Here is a 1,915-nt window from a genome sequence, read left to right as displayed (position 1 = left end):
AGAGAGATTGGGGGAGAAAGAGAGAGAGAGAGAGAGACAGAGAGAGAGAGAGAGAGAGAGAGAGAGAGAGAGAGAGAGAGAAGTTGTGAAAAGGGGGAGGGTAGGGGGGGAGGGAATTTGATTTTAGTACATTATACTTAGTACTGCATCACGGCAATACAGCGGTTCTAATTTTTTTTTAAACCCAAAAAAAACTTGGAGATGTTGTAACAGGAGGTAACGTTTTGCGCATAAACGCTTCAGTTGTTTGGGGTTTTTTTCTCCACATTATTATATATGATATAACAATTGTCCAAAATAATTAATTACAAGATGGTATTCAAGTCCATACCAAAATTAACATTCTTCCATAATAGTACATATCCTGTTGGTTGTCGGCGGGTTCTTTGGTTCGGTTCGCTCTTTCTTTCCCATCAAACATGTGTCTTTCTTATCTCTCCTCCTTCTATTGTGTGTTTATTATTCTCTTGTAATACATCCTATGTCTGGCACATATATCACCTTATTGAGCTGCAAGTGCCGTATAATTCTTAGTAAAATCCCCCCCCCCAAAAAAAAACAACCAATGTACACACTCAAAATGTCTAACAATTATCAAATACATTTTCTGATTCATCACGTCCGCCATCATTTTCTGGTTGTCCAAAGTAAAACGACAGATCGTTGCTGAGAAACAAACGATAGACGTGAAGGACAAGCCAATCCAGATCTACTTCAACCAAGGCTTTACGGCCGAGATAACCAGCGTGGCTGTGGTGAGTACAGTTTTCTCCACTCCACAAATTCCACTGCCTTACGCTGATTCATCAACGTAATAATAATAATAATTTGAACAATATCACACCAGTACAAGCTAGTTTATACACATACCGACAAACACTCACGCACACACACACACACACACACACACACACACACACACACACACACACTAACACACACACACTAGCACACACACACATACACTACACACATATACACACACACACTCACACACACAGACACACAAACACACACACACACTCTCTCTCTCTCTCTCTCTCTCTCTCTCTCTCTCTCTCTCTCTCTTTCCCGCTCACTGACAGGGTGTAGTATAGACCCTTAATTATACTATAGTTACGTAAAGGTAAAATAAGAATGAAAAACGAAACTGTTTCAGCACACCTAAAGTAAAGACATTTTGATTTTCAGCAGGTTTTTTTTTAGTCGGCAGTTTTCTCAAACGTGACGATTTGGAGGAACATGTTAACACTGACTCAGGCACTAACATAAGAGACGCGATGATAGGGTCATATATCTCAGCTAGGTTTAGAAAAGCGTAAACCACAGTAATTTTGTCATGAGTAGGAAGTAACATAAGGATTTAGGCCTTCCGTAATGATTTTGATGACCATTGAGCTATACGTTCTCTGACCGTCTAGCCATTGAGTATTATAATCTATATTTCATAGTGGTAGCTTAAGTAACGGAAGTCCTCCCTGTGATATAATACACTGTATTATAATGGCTACCGTCAAACCTTGTTATACCGCCACCCTTGGAATGAGACTGATGTTGGCGGAATAGTGAGGCTGGTATTTCTACGGGGTTCCTTTATGTCATATTACATGTATAACCCCGACTGCCCAACGTCAAGGAAAATGATTCTGCAGTACGATCTGTGTTTAAAAGTGCCTTTTTATTGGTGATATACATGTACATGCATGTGTATTCAGAGCCGAGAGTCTTCTTCCTCTCTACATTATGTCTTTCTCATGGGAGAAAGATTATCAACTAGCCTACCAGTGGGTGTTGAAAGTGTTTATCCTTGGCCTATACCCTGGTGCAGGGTGAGAAAGGGAATGATGATGAACGAACCAGTGGGTGTTGTTGTGATACAATCAAAGTGGAATGGCCTTATATATATATATGTATA

General features: G+C 39.9%; 1 protein-coding gene across 2 annotated transcripts in view; it reads left to right on the top strand.

The window, feature by feature from the left end:
* The window catches only part of LOC101853734, a gene marked incomplete at its 3' end in the record, with an annotated part of 29,116 nt that overhangs the window by 10,707 nt on the left and 16,494 nt on the right, over positions 1-1,915 (top strand). For both annotated transcript variants that reach the window (XM_005109272.2, XM_005109271.2), the window contains 1 exon segment: positions 649-755. In XM_005109272.2, coding sequence (XP_005109329.1) covers positions 649-755 — 107 coding nt within the window.

The sequence above is a fragment of the Aplysia californica genome, unplaced genomic scaffold (genome assembly GCF_000002075.1).
Source record: "Aplysia californica isolate F4 #8 unplaced genomic scaffold, AplCal3.0 scaffold00761, whole genome shotgun sequence".
Classification (NCBI taxonomy): domain Eukaryota; kingdom Metazoa; phylum Mollusca; class Gastropoda; order Aplysiida; family Aplysiidae; genus Aplysia; species Aplysia californica.
This window is presented reverse-complemented; position numbering and strand designations above follow the sequence as displayed.